A 15,075-nucleotide genomic window follows, 5' to 3' on the forward strand; every position below is an offset into this window, starting at 1 on the left:
CCCTTGGCGTTAGTCCTTCCAGTGCCATCTCTGTTTGTAGCAGAGCCTCAGCCACAGGAGACCTGCTTGTGGCACAGTCTCTGGCAGGGAGCAGGGTTGGATGCCTGGGGCCATGCAACTTCTGGCTAGTGGGCTCTGGTGGGGAATCGAGACCCTGCGAGACCCCGCCCCAGCCACTGCTTGTTTCCTGGTCTCGCACCAGCCACCATGGACTGAACCAACCTGCCCAGGCAGGCAGCGCACTCCATGTGGGCCAGTGCCACCGCTTTCCTTCATTTCCTGGGACGGTGGCATCTTCACGAGACTGGGACACAAGAAGCCATGTGGTCCTCTGATACTGCTCTATGATTGTTTCCCCATGAATTACAGGAGAGGTTAGCCAGCCTGTGGAGCCCTGGGCCAGTGCAAGGAAGCAGCTGTGAGATGGCACTTTGCTTAGAGCTTTTATGTGCATCCTCACTGCAAAGGTGGTTTTGAGAGGAAAAGCTCCAAAGACCAGATCTGGGCTGGAGGAGGCTAGGGATTCATGGATGAGCCACCTCTTCTCACAGCTCCTCCTGGGCCACACAGGGCAGTTGGGCTTCTGAAATGTCTTCCACCATGGTGTGGTCCTGCTGAAGGAAGGAGGTGAGAGATCCCTTTGCCCTGGGAGCAGCCACCGTGCCTCCTTGCCCATTGGCATGGCAGGTGCCATAGCAGTGGCTCTGCAGCGCTCAGCCCCCAGGGAGACCCTGCTCAAGAGCAAAGGAGCCGCCGGAGCCGTGCAGAGACAGCCGCCAGTTGGCAGTGCGTGCTGAGGTATAACATACCCTGTGTATAATGTGATCACGCTGCGCGTGGCCAATGCCACCCCACGAACAGAAATCTGTGTGACTATGTATATGTGTATGCTGCCTAGACCTACATTGCATTGTATATGTTGGTGGAAACTAGGGCTTGTAGGCCCTCCTTGAGTAACCAGCATCTTCCAGCCCGGCCGATCACAAGGGAACCTCACTGCTGGTCCAGTCCCTCTATTTATGTTGTCTAGGGTGTGTGTGTAGTTTGGGACAAAAGATGCAGATTGCACAATAAATTCTTTTTTTCTTTTTTTATCCACTGACACTTACCAGTCCCTTGATGAGAGGGAACCACCTGCACCTGCCCGGTATAGCCCCGGAGCCCCCGTGACAAGGCCAGGGCCCTGCTGGACGCTCCTGCATGGGGGCTGCAGATCCAGGGGTGAGGCAATGGCCCCCGGCAGCTGAGGGGAGATGGGGAAAGCCGCCCTCCAGTGCCAGGCCTGGGGTGATCGCACAGGCTGGTGGGGCCTGCCGTGTGAAAGCCGTGGGGTTAAGGGAAATATCCCCCAAAAGGGGTGCTGGGGGCCTGACACCCGCAGAGGGTACCCCCATCCCGGGAGCCAGGCCCAGCGGCACAGCCACGGGGAGAAGGGGGCTTACGGTAGTTCGGCGGTGCCCGGGCTGAGGGTGACATGGCTGCCCTGCTGTGCTTGGCGCTGCGGAGACGGGACCGGGGTGCCCGGGCGGAGGGGATGGAACCCCTGGGGGGGATGCGGGGACGGGACCCCTTGTTGGTGCCGCTGCTGCGGGGACGGGACCCCCGCAGCGCTGAGGCGACGGCTCCCCGCGCGAGGCCCGCCCCGCTGCCGGCTCCGCCCCGCGGGAGGGGAGGGGCCGCTGGGCGGTGTCGCCACCGCCCCGCCCCGTTTCCGGTGTCATGGCGGCCGGAACGCGGCGGTGGCCGGGGCAGGGGCCGGTGGCGATTGCGCGGCAGCGGCCGGGCAGCGGGAGCGGCCGAGGGGCGATGTGAGGCGGGGCGGCGCCATGTCGGGGTGCGTGTGGGGCGCGGCGCCGCTGCTGGAGGCGCTGGGCCGGCTGTGGGAGGTGCAGGCGCCGCTGGGCAGCGGCTCCTCGGCCTCCGTCTACCGGGTGCGCTGCTGCGGGGACCCGCGGGCCCCCCCCGGCGCCGTCAAGGAGTTCGTGCCGCCCCCGCCGCGGCCCGGCCCCGCGCGCCGCCCCGGCGCCCGCCCGCCCGCCGCCGACTGCGCCGAGTACGGCTTCCGCAAGGAGCGCGCCGCGCTCGAGCACCTTCGCGGGCACCGCAACATCGGTAACGGCACCCCGGCACCCCCCACTCGTCCTCCAGTAGCCCCGGTAGTCCCCCCCCTCCCCCCCCGCCCCGCTTCCCAACCCCCTCGCGGCAGGCTCCTGGGTTCCCCACCCCTTTCTTTGCCTGGGGTCTGTCCGTCACCTCCCCAGGGCGGGCAGGAGATGGGGGGCACCCTCTTGGTAGGCAGAGTAGGGCGCTGCAGGCAGAGAACCCTGAAGTCCTCCCTGGACAGGGCTGCCTGGGCCGCCCCTGTGCTGCGAGGGGTGAGAGCTGTGCTGCCTGCTAGCCTGCCAGGCTCTGGCAGGAGCCCCTGGGCTGCCTGCGTAAGTGGGAGTGGGCTTGGGAAGGGAGGAAGCCCACCCATCAGGCTGGAAGCCCCCAGGTTCACCCACCACCAGTTGTTTTTTGTCAGTGTGTAATGTACCTAGACACCCAGGCAGAGCTTGCATTCCCACTGGCTAGCTTTGTCTCAGGAAGAGACTGACATGTCCCAAAAAGAGTGGTGCGACTTCCATTTTCCCCACCGGGACCTGCTTATCCATGGCCCAGAGATTGTCCATCTGAGCAGGAGTGCCCAGCCCTGTCGCTTTAACAGAGCCTGGTGGGTTGTTGTGAGACTGGCCTATCCTCTGAAGCCTGAGGGGTGACATGGATGATTTTCCCTTGCCGCTTCCCTCTGAAGTTTGGTTCTCCCATCTCTGAGCATCACACTTTGTGAAACAGATGAGCTGCCTCCTGCAGCTTTTGTGGTCTTCTGGGCAGTAGTGGAGAGCAGTGGAACGTGATGGCCATGTAATTGCTCATTACCAATGTGTCTCGCCCTAGTGACGCTGTACGGCGTGTTCACCAACCACTACTCTGCGAATGGCCCATCTCGCTGTCTCCTGCTGGAGCTGCTGGACATCAGCGTGTCCGAGCTGCTGCTGCACTCTAGCAACCAGGGCTGCTCCATGTGGATGATCCAGCACTGCGCCCGAGATGTTCTCGAAGCCCTGGCTTTCCTGCACCACAAAGGCTACGTGCACGCAGACCTCAAGCCACGCAACATCCTGTGGAGCGCAGAGGAGGAGTGCTTTAAGCTCATTGACTTTGGACTTAGCTTCAAAGAGGGGAATCAGGTTTGGAACATGCTGCTCTTGAAACAGTTGGCTCTGTGTTGAGTTGTGTGGGTCTGTGATGCTCTCGGCTCATGAGTGTAGAACTCAGCATGATCTGATCAGAGTAGTAGCTGAGCTGATGCTGAGGGTTTCGTGGAAAAGGCTAAAGTGTTGTCTGGCCCCAGAAACAGAAGCTCATGTTCCCATTCTCCTTGCATGTCTCTGGTTTCTGTTGATGTCTTAGCCTTTGTGCTACACATGACCACACATTCCAAAGTTAATGATGCACTGAAAAAAGTGGTGTCTCAGCTTCCTGGAAAGCTTACTAGTTTTTAGGCAGTCAGACGCGTGGGAGCACCCAGATATGCAGAATTTCCTTTTATCATCCCTTATCATATGTAGTAGTAATCCAGGCTTCGCCATCAGCCTCCCCAGTCAATTGCATTATCTCTGGCAGTGTCCTTGTGCTTATCTTTAATTTCATTCTATCTTCAGCAGCTTCCCTTTTTCAGGAAGTCTCGATATTTCTTTCCCATGTCATTGTGCTGACGAAAGCCCATACTCTGGCTGTGGGTAGGCAGTGTCCGTTCTTTACTGACACGGGCAGATCTCTGCCTATTCTGCTGTGCTTTTCCTGTTTGCTGGGCTTTCACTCCCTCTTCATGCTGTCACTTTTTTGTTTTGATGATACTGGGTTTTGTAAGTTTGTCCTTGCCCTTTTTATTCTCTGATGAAAAGCAGAGAGGCTCAGGAGGTTCTGCCATTGACTTGATAGAGCTTCTTTTCATCCCTCCCTCTCTCAGTAACACCTGTGAGGGATATCAGTAAAGCTTTTTCATCAGGTAGCCTCTTAGCAAATTTGCCTTTAATCACTGGGTGATGGGCAGCTGTGATTTTTTTCTGTGTACATGTTGTTCTGGCTTGTCCCTACTCCGTGCACTCTACTCATTTAGAGGTTTAAAATTCATATACTTTCTTTACTGGTTTACCTGGTATTGACGGTACAGCCCACTGATCTGTGAATATCTGAGGATTGTGTGGGTGACCTGTCTCTGAATTCTTTGGTGCAGGAGTGGTTTTTAATATCTGTACTTCTTAACAACTCCTCCATGTTGTTCTTCACTTCTCCCATGTTGTTGGCTGAGTGCTGGTTTGTGCTGCTAATCTGTTGCTGTCTATCAGCAAAAAACATTCTCCTGGTGTCCTGTGTCTAATGCAGATACGTTTTTTTCTGAATTCAGGGCTGTGTTTTGCTGCTTGCTCTGTGAGTTGCCTCATAATAGTTGATCCAGATGTTTTATTTCCTTCCAGTTTGGTTCCTTCCAATCTGCTTTCTTTGTGCTGAGTTGCCTTTGCCTCTTCTCAGAAATATGCTGGCTATATGGGTGAACCTTCTGACCCTGCTTTGAATGTTCACCGGGTATCAGCTTCCCCTCACCACCCCTGCCTTGCAGCACACGTTGCATGATTTCCTTATCGGAGTCACGACTATGCTACTTTCATTAGTGACAGCTCTGCCAAGCTTATCCTTGCATAACTTTTCCTGCTGTTACTGTTTAACAGAGAATGGCCGCACATAGAGCAAGGTCTCGGTCACTTACATCTCTCAAAATGCTTTAGATGGTAGGAGTGAAATTTCATCTCACAATTTTTGCTGCTGGCAATGGCCACGGTGTTTTCTCTATCTCTAAATGTTGTTTGGTGGGGCTGCTGAACTCCTGCTTTTGCCATGCTAGAGGTTCTGCTCTTTGCTGATAGGAGGAGGGATGCTGATGAGCAATTTGTGTATCAATTTTTTTTTTAAGTTCATTAGCCACTTTTCCGTTCTGTTGCCTGAAAATGGCTTTTGCAAACTTTATTTTCAGTCAGAGAACCAGATAATTTTGGTTTCAATATATTCCCCAGGAAGAATTCCCAATCCTGTGCCTTATCCAGGAAGTAGATTTGCATATTCTTCTGTCATTCCTTGAGTCACAGCAGTGTGTCTAAAATGAGCCCTCCCATGTTAAAAAGGCGCCGCATGCTGTTTGTCTTTGGACACTTAAGACTTGGCTAGACAAAGCCACCACTGACTGGTAGGGTATTGGCTGTGAGCAGCAGGCTGGACTGGAGACCTTCAGAGCAGCCCCTCCAGCCAGCACCTGTGTGATTCTATAATTTCCTGTTTTCTTTTAAGCAGGCAGCGTGCAGGCATTTTATTTTACTCTGCCAGCCGTGGCAACCGGGCCAGTATTGATTGCTGCAGCACTGCTGGCTGCCGGGGGGGGAAGGAAGAGGTGCGTGGGAAGTGCCTTTGATAATTTCCTTGTCTGAGCGTTAGGTGCCTGCTTCGTTCTTTTAGTGTTTTGTTCCAGAGAACATCAGAATTGAATCCATTGAATAATGGAAGCTGTTACAGATCCTCACTGTTCAGTCTGGGCTGTTTGTACTCTCATGCAGCCAGCGTGGGAGCATGTTGTGCATTTTTCACCCTGATCCTGAAACTTCTAGAGTCTTCTGCGCTTATGAGAGGTTAACGGGCCAGTCTGTAGTGATATCGAGCCTCTTCCTCCCAGCAGGGCTGCCTTTCAGAGAGATCAGATGTTAGTGGGATGCCTGCTGTTTTGCTGGGAGATGTTGTCTCTTCCAGACAGTCTTGGTTTTTTCCTCATCAACACAGCAGTATGGGGTGTGCCTGCCTAACATGACTGTACATGGCTGTACGGTGCTTTCTGTCATTTTGGTGACCCATTTGGAAGGGCCTTTGTGAACTCATTTAAGGATAGAACGGAGAACCTGAATCTGGAAAATTAACTTTTTGTGCTTGTTTGATCTTCCATAGGATGTGAAATATATTCAAACAGACGGGTATCGGGCTCCAGAGGCAGAACTGCAGAACTGCCTGGCACAGGCAGGGCTCCAGAGTGAGACGGAGTGTACCTCTGCTGTGGATCTGTGGAGTCTGGGAATCGTTTTACTGGAAATGTTCTCAGGAATGAAACTGAAACATACAGTCCAATCTCAGGAATGGAAGGTGAGTGAGAGCTGCTGCAGGCATTTTTCCTTGCACCAAACAAGTCCTCCTGCTTCTTGTTTGTAACCTGGATTTGTGAGGTAGCACCTGGCAACTAGAGAGTGTTTCCAGGAAGTTTCTGTAATCCTATTGCCTTGAGAATTAAGGTTCCAGAGCCTTAAAGGCCCACTTGCCCTGTGGGACTGGCATGTCTGAATGCTGCCTGTGTTCACGTTACTGAACACTGAGGGTTCCAAGGAGTCTCTGTTTGGAGCCTGTGTCTTGCCAAGATCTGTGAGGTGAGTTGCCCTCCCTATAGTGCGGCACAGAATGAAGAACGAAATGGATGGCTGATGGCTGCCAGCTACTTCAGCAGCACAATGACAGAGGAACGATTTGCTGATTTTAGTCTAACTTTAGCTCTAATTTGAGGATCTTCTTTTAAGTCTATATCCTGAGAAAACAAGAGGAAGGCTCTCTGTTGTGAGCGTGGAGCCTGACTGTGCTCTGTTCTGTATGAAATAGTTTTGTTTTGTGCTCTCCTTCCCAGTAAGAATATACTTTCAGCATCATAACATCCACAGTAACAGCAAATTTGCCTGCATATGGAAATTTCCAGCTTCTGCACAGGCAAATGGGAAAAACTTAATCTGATGTGGGCCTGCTCGTTTAACATGTGAGGCTGGAGCATTGGGGATCTCTCACAAAGTGCCATAGTACCAGAGGCCTCTATATCCGGTCCAGAAAATGATGGGATATTGCAAGCTTTGCACTGGTATTTTATTTTTCTCCCTAAGCACTCTTTCTTTTTCTTTCCAGACAAACAGTTCTGCCATCATTGATCGCATATTTGCCAGTGAAGGGGTGGTTAATTCAGCCATTCCAGCTTATCACCTCAGAGACCTTATTAAAAGGTATCTTATCATATTTACTAACTGTTGCTTAAAGATGTACTCTGTAAAGTCTCATGCCTTGCTCTTGGTCACTTAGTGCCTACACACCTAACATTTTTTTTTTTCTTTTTAAAAAAATCTCCCTGCCACTATGCTAGTAACAAGTGTAAGCATTAGCAGAGACGCTTCAGATCCTCTGATTTTGGCACAGTTTGGAGTAAGCACATAAAGAATATTAGTCATGTTCATCATTTGCTGTTTCAGTGCTTTGCACTTCCTGACAGTGAGATTATACTTGGAGAAAAATGGAGATTTTGCTGCTTTAGGGGAGTGTTGTCAGAAATGAGGGAGGGAGGCAGACAGTGCTGCTTCTCCACTGCTGTCAAGATTCAAATGCACTTGTGCAGCTCTCTACCAAGAGGTCTGCCAAGGGGATGGTTTTTGCTGTCCTGTGACTCTGCTCTGAGGCTACAGAGTGAATGAGGACACAACTTGGCAGAAATAGTATCGGGAGCCACTGGTAAAGCTCAGTAGGGGATGTTCTCAGGCAAGCCCTGGGCAATTAGCTGCTTTGAATCCCATTTGTGGAAAGATGTGGGAGCTCCTCAGTGTGTGATCACTTTCATGAGGTTGCATGTGTGCCTGAGGTGTGGGCTGAATGGTCTGGGGAGCTGGAGCTGGAATATGCAGCAGTCTTTGTGAACTTGTAAGTGAGCAACTTCCATCATTTGGTGCTGAGAGACATCAAGAAGGAAAGCCTACTGTAGCCTATACCCAAAATGCTTTCAAGAGATCCTTCTGGTGTGCTTCAGCTGTGAATTGGAAGACGTGCTTCTCACTCTTCTCTTTGTACCATAAGCACCCCAAAGATAGGGCATTCCTCTGTACTGGCTTCCAGCCTGAGTTGAATTTGTCAATGCAGGAATCACCTGCAAGAGCATAAGGGTGTCTCTTCTCTTCCAGCATGCTTCATTGTGACCAAGGAAAGCGAGCCTCTGCTGAGAAGGCTTTATGCAGCCCGTTCTTCAGCATTCCCTTTGGTAAGCTGTGCACGTTGCCCCTGCTCGCGGCTTTCTCGGCACATATCGGAAGCAGCACAGAGTGCAGTTAAACTCTGTTGTTTCTGGTTCTGGCCTCCTTGCTGCTCCTTTGCTCTTTGCAGTGCTCGCCAGCCCTCTGCAGTACCACAGCAGGCAGGTCAGAGCGAGGCCTGTGCTCTCAGTGCTGCCCTGCTCCTCTAGCCCTGCGGGCTGTCGCTTTTCCCTGGTTGGACTCCCACTAAATTCCGCCCAGGTCAAACTGCCCAGAGCATTCATTTGAGGGGAAAAAATAACCAAGGTACTTGCCTAATATTGTGACCGTTAAGGTGCTTTTGAAGAGTGCGGTATACTATTTATGGCAGGTGGATGGTTTTTCTTACGCCAAGAGTTTCCCAGTTCAGAAGCCCAAGAATGCAAGTGACTGGGACAGTGGCTGTTGGTAGCATCTGCTGCTGTCTCTTCTGCACAGGTCGGATAGTCCCAGTGTGTTCTCATGGTGCGAGCCTATTTTTGCAGTGACTGGCCTGCCACTTCTGGTGCCTGTGTGGCAGGTCACAGACACATGTCACTGTTGCTTTGATCTGGCACTTTCTCTTCAATTTAATGAAATGGTGCTGTTTCCCCAGGACCTTCCCATGTGGGTTGCAGGCTGTCAGCAAAAGATGGGCTGAGACTGCCCTGTTTACACTCGTATCCCTCCCTGTTTTCTCTTCCAAAAACAACATGGTAGCATTCTCCAGAGCTTGTCTGCTTTCAAGAACACCAGTGAAGAGCCCTGTGTCTAGCTTTTCTGCAGGGTAAATTAATCCTTCAAGCATACAGATTTTGGCTGGGCTAGCATTTTCCCTTGAATCTCAGCCCTGCTTTTCTTAAGCTGCTTGGTGTACCTTGCAGTGAACGTTAAGTATTGCCTCTTGAGGTCACGTCAAGATACTGCCGTTCCTGTGTATTAGGCAAAGGTAACAAACTCATTCCTGTTTTCAGACTTCTCTTGCATCTCAGAAACTGGGACTGTTGTAACCAAAGCCACCTTCCGTGGAAGGAGCTGAACCTTGCAGCCAGTATCGCTTAGAGCAGAGGGAGTAGTACATTAGTAGTGTTTTTTGGTCTAGTTTTAAACACACAGACCTCTAACTGTATCTAAGAAGGTGCTTCTGTGGTTAGTGCAACAAGTTTATACAACAGCTTCAATATTTCTTAGTTCCTGGTTCTCTTCTTTGTCAGACTTGTACATAAGCTTGTCTGCACAAAGAAGCATTTACTGTTGCTTTCCCAGGAAGTCAGAAAATTATCTGTCATTGCCTTTCATTCGGACATGGTGGTTCTGTGCAGAGCTGACAGCTGAAAATGGCTTTCCTAATTATTTACAGCCAAGTCTTGACTTTCCAGTTCACCAACTTCTTTCCTGAGCTGCTTGCATGCTGCATTCCTCTGTGTTGTCAATGTGGTTAGTATCACCTGGCACTTTGAAGAGGAGCAGAGGGGCTCAGCAGAAAGTACCTCCTAGGGCAGGAGGGTATTGCCAGAAATGCATGTCACTTGGTTACAGGAAGACGAGGTGGCTTTGAGTCCTGAGGCTTGGTTTGTCTCCCTCTCTGAAGAAAGACATGTGAAATGATGGCCAGACTTACTTGAATAAAAGGGGCAACATATAAGACCGAGGTGACACTTAAATGTTCTTTTAGTCCCTGGTTCATCTGATGTTGTCTGTGGAAGAATGGTCCAAGAGGTTCGCTTGGAGCTGGAACATGCCTGGTTATCTGAAGCACGTTTCTTTGAAGGGCTGTCCCTGAGCGTCGGCTGGGCAACATCTAGACTGATGAGACCTTTCATCCTCTAAGCTTTTCATAAGGATTCTTCCATGTCAGGCAGGAGGAGATTTATAGTCCGTGTGCTTGCCTGTCATCTCCTCTTGCACTATGAAATCAATGTCTTCTGTCTGTGCCTGGCAGAGATGTCAGCTCCCTCATCCGTATTGTGTACCTGCTGTACTGGAAAAGTATTTCCAAGGAAATAATAGCCTGCTATCTTTGCAAACGTAGTCAGAGGGCTCAGACTGGAGAACTGGAGCCGTATCCTCCCTCTTCTCTCATTGTCAGGTGTGAGAACTGTGAGGTACAGCTATTGTGTTCGGCTACTATAGGTGCCAATACAAATAAAAACATTAACACTCTCCAAGTACTGCAAGTTGGGCTCCCAGATCTTAAAGTCATGACTGGCCTGCCAGTCCCTTTCAAGAACATGAAATCAATTTTTTGTCCCTGGAGAAGTGACATTGTCCCTGCTGGTCTGAGTTTCAAGAGGACTGTGTGTCCTCTGGGACATGACTCTCGTAGTTTGGAGTTAGTCTGTCCACCTTGACTGTTCCCTTCTTCCACAATAGTATCCATGCAACCCTGTTCAAGGCCATCCTGGAGCTGCCTGTTTTCTAGAGCCAAGTGCCCCATGACAGCAGGCTTTATTTCTGCTTCTGTGAAGTTGTTCACAGGATTACTGCTCAGCCACCTTGTAGCCACCCTCTTATGGCCATGCCTTATTCTATAGCACTGCATTGTTTAAGTAACTAGGTAGTTTTCCCCATTTCTGTTGCAAGATTGTGTGGTGGTCTTCAAAACAGTGCATGGCAGTTGGATTTTGAAGGGAGGAGGGCTTACATGATGTTTGGGGAAGAACTGAAAGATATGCTAGAGAGACTTGAGGCTTGTTCCTTAGTATAGCTTAAGAATTGGAGTTACAGAAGCTGGCCAGCCTGTTTTCAGCTCGTCTGGTAGCAGTAACAGGAGAGGCAGGTTGCAGAGTAGTTCTTTTCATCTTCTCCATATATATGCACTGGTTTGCTCAGCTAGCACAGCTCTTCAGGTCACATCAATTTCTGAACCTGAGCTAAGTAGACATAACTCTAGTTCTAATTTCTGCTAGCTTTGTAATTTTAAAAGCAGTTTCAGGTGCTGGCCTCAGTATAATTGCAGAGTGTACTGAACCCTTTGGAAGAGTCCCTCAGTGCAGAGGTGCAGGTGAGTTGGAAACAGGGAGAATACAGGCTGTAAATGCAGGTAATAATGAAGAGAAGCAAAACGGTACTGCAAAGAGCAGTAAGTGCTTGCGTGTGGTAGTGCGTATTGAGTCAACTTCCTGTTTTCTTGCTCCTTTGGACTTTGATTTCTTTTCTCTAATTCTGTGGGTGTTAAACAGCTCCCCATATCGAAGATTTGGTGATGCTCCCCACGCCTGTGCTGAGGCTGCTAAATGTTCTGAGCGATGCTTCACTGCAGTGTGAAGAAGAATATGAAGGTTGGTGCAAGCCATGCAATTCCCATACAGCAATATTGTCTTACAGACTCTGTTTTGTGTGGTGTTGGGGATGTGAGAGCAAGCAGAAGAGCAATAGGCGTAAGAGCAGCAAACTAAGAGCTGCTCAGCTGAGATTTGGTACCAAGGGGGTCAACTGCACCAACAGAGAATAGACTAAGATATTGAGACAGAAAGCAGAGCTTGTAGTGAGTTCTTGAAGGATCCCAGATTTTAAAAAATATAAAAAAGTTTATTTTCTTCTTTGGTTAAATGCCCACAGACCTCCTAATGTGTTTGTGGTTCTGAGCTTCTGCTGGACATGCGCAGGACTCTCGAGCCCAGTACCAGCAATCCTCAGAAGTTTGTTAGTGAACTTACCTAAGATCTCAGCAGAGAACTGAAATATCTCGTTGGAGTTCTTAAACTGTATAAAAACTATACGTGGTAGGTGGCAAGGCATGTCGGTGGAATTTGGATTTCTGCTTGCTCTCACATCCATGTGCGTGGCAAAAGCTGCAGGGCTCTGGGGATATGAGTTTAAAAGGCTGGGTTCTGCTTACACAAAGCAGGGTTTGTGGCAGCTACTTTAGTTCACCTCCTCCAAATGCCATAACAACAACAACAAAAAAGCATTCACAAATCCCAAATGTTTTAGCTACTGTCAGACCAGGCTTTGTGTGCAAAGAAAAGCACTGTCCATGTGCTCCAAGCCCTGCTCTTGGGGATTCGCTGCCTGCAGGTCTGTGTTCCTGAGCCTCAGTTCAGACACTTAGTCTTGTTATATGGCCATTAAGCAGTGTCAGCTTCTGCTGTGGCATGTCTCAATTGTTTATTTTAAATTGAGAGGAAGAGACTACATGTTGACTGAGTGTTCATGATGTGTTCATCTGGCCTTCTTTTCTTTCTTGGCTCATCCTGGTTTGCAAAGCAAAAGCCAACCATCTCTTTCCTTTCTTAGATATCCTGGAAGACATAAGGGAGGAGTGTCAAAAATATGGACCAGTGGTTTCCTTGCTTATTCCAAAGGAGAATCCTGGTAAAGGCCAAGTAAGTGAATGGGGGAAGAGGCTGTGTATTCCCACGTATGCTCAGGACTGCTGCTCAGCTCCTGGAAATCTCCTGGCTGATGGCAGTGCTAAAAATAGCTGTTTATCTTGAAGGGCTTTCCTGGTTATGTAGGGTTGCCTAACCTGGGAGGTCCCCAAACAGCTTTAGCAGAGGAGCTAGGATGTGGGAGGGGAGAAACCAGTGGGTGGGAGAGAAAGCATTGAGGATGTAAAGCGTCATCATACTTTCTCCCACCTTACCAAACATGCCTTTAGAAATGAGGAACAAGAGGTGACACTCCAGTTCAGAGGTGTAGCTCCTTCTTTTTTAGCTCCATTGCTCTGGGCTCAGCAGAAGATAGAGGCGAAAAATTTGTTTGGGAGCTGTTTCCCAGTTGCAGGAGTGGGAGAGGGCAGGTGGAAAACTGCACTGGAAGTCCTATTTCTCCTATTTCTCCTCTTTCTTTTTCAGGTCTTTGTTGAATATGCAAATGCTGGTGATTCCAAAGCTGCCCAAAAAATGCTGACTGGAAAGATTTTTGATGGCAAGTTTGTTGTGGCTACGTTTTACCCACTGAGTGCCTATAAGAGAGGATATCTGTACCAAAACTTGCTGTAGGCAGTAGCAACAATCAGGAGAGTTGTCTTGCTCCTCTTCCTCACATGTTTTACAGTTGAATGTACAAAGAGCTTCCTAGCCCTGCTTTTGAGTCATCTGTGAAGGAGAGATGCAAAGGACTTAACTGGGCTTTGAAACGTTTACTGCTGCTTTGTGATGTGCAGAGGAGGCTGGGATGGCTTTCAGCGTGTGCTTGTGTGTGTGTTGTGCTTGCTCGTTTACATTGGATGTGTGGCTTTGTCCCGGCGGGCGCTCGGGTGGCAGGAGTGGTGACTGTGGGAGCCTGGGAGGCCGAGCGGATCTTGGCAAGCGCTTTTAAGTGAAGCAAGACCATTTAAAGTCTTAGCTTTAGCACTTGATGTTGCTCTGGAGAGAGAGTTTCTTTGTTAAGCTTTCCTGTAATTCATGTGCTCTTCTCCAGTGCAGAGGAGGAAGGGTTCCCTGCCTTTTGTTGATATCTATGGTAAATAAAGAACTAGAAGCATCATCTTCTCTAATTTAGACCAGGAAGACTTTTAAGTCTTCACATCACATAGAGCAGATAGAGGCAGTGAAATCAGATCTGCTGAGCGTATGGCATTACCCTGTCGCCATCTTGTGACCCGAGAAGAGCCATCCATCTGACCTGGCACAGATGGCATGCTGGGCTTAGGCAGTCTGGGTGATGCTGCCTGCAGTCAGCTGAACTTGCTTGTATGCCTGGGGTGCGCAGGGACTGATGGTGGATACATGTCATCAGAGCAGTGCCAGCCTCAGTCCCAACACAACCTGTAAGCACTTTGTAGCCTGAGGTGATGTGAAAACCCTGTCGTGTGGAGTCATCTTTTTAGCATATACCCTGTGCTGGCACTGATGCTCCCTAGCTCTGATGCCAAATCACCTGTAATATGTAAGCGTCTTTAGGTGATATTTTAGGAAAGGAGTGCTATAGCACGCAGTATTCTTTGTGTCTCAGCAGGACTCCTGCCCTGTGAGTCTTATAAAAAAGAACAAATATTTGTCTGTTGTAGGTCCCATGCTTGGCTTTTCTGTGTTGTGCGTTTTGGTTTTGCATTAACCCAAATTTGTAGATTGGTAGATTAGAAGCACTGACACTTTTGGTCCTTCACAGGTTACACAAAGGGCCTGAGGTAGTCTGAGACCCTGTATGGGAAGGGCTCGGTCAGTCATCAGACTTGACTGGCCAGGAGAAGGTCTTTTGCAGTGTCAGGGACAACAGCCATTTGCTTTTGGAGAAAAAAACCTGGGTGAGCAGCATCTCTGCTCTCCCCCCCCCCGAGACATCTCTCTGCTCATGTGGCTTCAGTGCGCAGGCAGAAGCTCGCTCGCATACCTGCTGGTGTGGGGTAGGCTGTTTCCCAGGGGTGTGCAAACCCATACATCCAGCAGAGGCTCTCCCTGCAGCGGTGGGCACTTTGCTCTTGGGGAGTGCAGTGCAGAACAGCCCTACGTAGAGGGAGACCAGCATATTTTGGCTTGCAGCCCTGGTACCAGTTTTAGTGAGGAGGAGAGCCCTTGTGAATTCTTTTCTCCAGCTGAAATACTTGTGGGCAGCTGCCTGAACCATCTCTGACCTTCCCTGGAATAACACCTGAATTACCTTGCAGTTTCCTTTTTGCATCTTGCTGATGCTGGACTTGCTGGAATCCTGCACTTAAAAGTTCCTCTTGATTTTTGCCCCGTGCGCATGTGTGCAGCGTATCAGGAGATCCAATGTCTGTAGCATTTCACGAGTCCAAGTTCCCCTCTGTGCTGGAGTAGAGTCCTGTCTACTGTGGCCCTTCCCAAACTTTCCCCAGAAAGGACCAATCTCTCTGAATTTTTATGTTGCCTTTGAGGTGGCAGGTTTTCCGGGGGGGGGGGGGGAAATCCCACAATGAGTTTTAAGGTGCAGTTTGCTGATCAGACTTTTTTCTGGGAATTATGCTATTTTGGCATACAGTAGCTGTAAAGCAGCTTCGCATAGATGGGGTGTGTGATTCATT

The 15,075-nt window shown here is 49.8% G+C and overlaps 1 protein-coding gene across 2 annotated transcripts; it reads left to right on the top strand.

Annotated features, from left to right (window-relative positions):
• Positions 1–1,826: 1,826 nt before the first annotated feature.
• Positions 1,827–13,090, top strand: UHMK1 (U2AF homology motif kinase 1; the record flags this gene model as incomplete). Of its 2 annotated transcripts, none has more annotated exons than XM_082002982.1 (8): positions 1,827–2,139; positions 2,938–3,230; positions 6,031–6,222; positions 7,021–7,115; positions 8,058–8,134; positions 11,327–11,425; positions 12,384–12,472; positions 12,944–13,090. In XM_082002982.1, 8 exons carry the CDS (start codon positions 1,827–1,829, stop codon positions 13,088–13,090), a joined length of 1,305 nt encoding a protein of 434 aa, XP_081859108.1. The 2 variants fall into 2 exon arrangements, with proteins under 2 accessions (XP_081859108.1, XP_081859109.1); XM_082002983.1 differs by having other exon boundaries at positions 1,827–2,112.
• Positions 13,091–15,075: the final 1,985 nt, after the last annotated feature.

Source organism: Phaethon aethereus (genome assembly GCF_964289735.1).
Source record: "Phaethon aethereus genome assembly, chromosome: 8".
NCBI classification, from domain to species: domain Eukaryota; kingdom Metazoa; phylum Chordata; class Aves; order Phaethontiformes; family Phaethontidae; genus Phaethon; species Phaethon aethereus.